The sequence below is a fragment of the Odontomachus brunneus genome, unplaced genomic scaffold (genome assembly GCF_010583005.1).
Source record: "Odontomachus brunneus isolate Ranch 3 - 2012 unplaced genomic scaffold, Obru_v1 Obru_scaffold_299, whole genome shotgun sequence".
Taxonomy (NCBI): Eukaryota; Metazoa; Arthropoda; class Insecta; order Hymenoptera; family Formicidae; genus Odontomachus; species Odontomachus brunneus.
The window spans coordinates 236,674-238,546 of NW_022639749.1; the positions used below are offsets into that span (position 1 = coordinate 236,674).

General features: G+C 28.2%; 1 protein-coding gene across 2 annotated transcripts; it reads left to right on the forward strand.

Moving 5' to 3' along the window:
- Positions 1–282: 282 nt before the first annotated feature.
- Positions 283–1,867, forward strand: LOC116853278. Of its 2 annotated transcripts, XM_032834274.1 has the most exons (4): positions 284–360; positions 562–663; positions 735–1,137; positions 1,265–1,867. In XM_032834274.1, exons 3-4 carry the CDS (start codon positions 903–905, stop codon positions 1,561–1,563), a joined length of 534 nt encoding a protein of 177 aa, XP_032690165.1. In that variant the 5' UTR covers positions 284–360; positions 562–663; positions 735–902; the 3' UTR covers positions 1,564–1,867. The 2 variants fall into 2 exon arrangements, with proteins under 2 accessions (XP_032690166.1, XP_032690165.1); XM_032834275.1 differs by having other exon boundaries at positions 283–663.
- The last annotated feature ends 6 nt before the right edge of the window (positions 1,868–1,873 follow it).

A 1,873-nucleotide genomic window follows, 5' to 3' on the forward strand; every position in this document is an offset into this window, starting at 1 on the left:
ATTAATATCTCGAAATTTTACGTGGTTGCTTGAAAAATGACCTATACAATTTTTGTTCACTTTTATGTATTCTACTTATATTTTTCTTTTCGTACGTCTTACGCGGGACACCCTATATGTCAACAAACTCTGCGTGCATGTAAGTCTGTTATGTCTGTTATTAGAGCTTATCAGCAGGTAGTTCTGACAAACTAATCTGCTACTAGGTTGATGTTTATTGGATTGCTGCGTGAAGAGGGAGTAAAAAAGGAGATAGAGGGAAGACAAATATAAGAAATTCTTGTCACGTTAATCAGTTGCAATGCTTAACTGCAAGAATTTAGTCTGAAAGAATTCAAACGACGTAGACGTAATATTTTTGTAAATCCCTCTCAGTAAACAGAGAATATAATTATTATATGACATAGATTTCGTGTACCTTAGAAAATTACTATTTTTCATAACCTGATTATTTTGTAGCATAAAATTTATAAATCCTATTTTCGGTATATTATTATAAAAGAGAAATTTTATCATCTATAAAAATTATTATTTGTTTACAACTTATTATCATATACATAGGTATATAACTGTGACGGTGTAAAAAAAAAGAAAGAGTGTTAGTGCAAACTAGTGCAACCAGTTCAGCCATAAAGAACAGATCAATTGTATGATAAAGTTTAGGTAAGTTCCAGGTAATATATATTAGTATAATAGTATATTAGTATATAATAATATATTAGTACATATTTCAGTGACTTCAACTGGTTACACAAATAAGCTGTACATATAGTAGAGGTCAAGTATGCGTGCATTTCACATGATTTGGGAGTTTTGGTCCGAATTATTCTTACCTTATCTCAGCTTATAGAGTTTAATATTAACAAAATTATTTTTCTAACTCAGTTATAATTATTGCTATAATGATGAATGCACAAAGATTGTTTTACTATGTAGTGCTTTTGTTATTGAAAGTAACATATTTTCATGTTTCGGCCAAACAAAATTACTTCATATCGAAACAATGGATATTAGAAAATATGCCGTTTTTACCTATTATTTTCGCAAAGTCGGAATATTTGCCGGATGGACGTTGCAAGGAAGATACGCAGAGATTGTTATATGATTTACTCAACGGTTCTACTTGGGCTACGCAAAGTAACTTTATACAAATAAAAGCATCGTATTTTTCTTAATTCCCGAAATATTCAACTATATTAATTAAAATAGGACATTCTATGTATAATGATATTGTATATATTAAATATTAAAATATTTATTTTAGTGTTTGATTCTTCTACGAAGTATCCGGAAGGTATATTTTATGGTCACACAAGACACTTGGGAAACTTTGATGAATGTTACAATCTGCAAGTTACTACCGTACAAGAAAACACTAATACTCGTGAAATCAATGGCAAATATTGTTTTGTCAATATTGAATATAAGCGTGAACATGCGGTATGTCAGAAATTATTATTCAATGCCACTCCAATATCAGTATCTAACTACCAGAACGAAACAAGTAATTCTTTCTGGAATGTAATAGAGGTATATCATTTTCACTCTACAGCGAGACATTAAAAACAAAATGGAACAAAATTATTTATTGTATATATTTAATAATATTTAATATTTAATAGGAGATAACCTGCTTATTAATATACATTTCCTCGATAAATTTAAAAACATTTCCTGTTAAATAGGATAACTTGTTTTTCAGTAATTCTTAAAAGTTATATTTTTCTATTGGATACGGAATATATTGTAAAACTCATTGAGCAATGAAAAGAAGATACTAAAGATCATTATGTTGTAGATATATACAGGCTAAAAAAATACGTATTTTATTTTATTCGTTTTATTTGAATTAAAATATTCATGAAAATATCTA

What these genes read in the sequence shown, in the direction of transcription:
- LOC116853278 (XM_032834275.1), top strand. Translation starts at nt 903, where the DNA reads ATGATGAATGCACAAAGATTGTTTTACTATGTAGTGCTTTTGTTATTG. An exon ending in TTCTACTTGGGCTACGCAAA is followed by an intron (nt 1,138 to 1,264) that starts GTAACTTTATAC and finishes TATTTATTTTAG; the next exon opens with TGTTTGATTCTTCTACGAAG.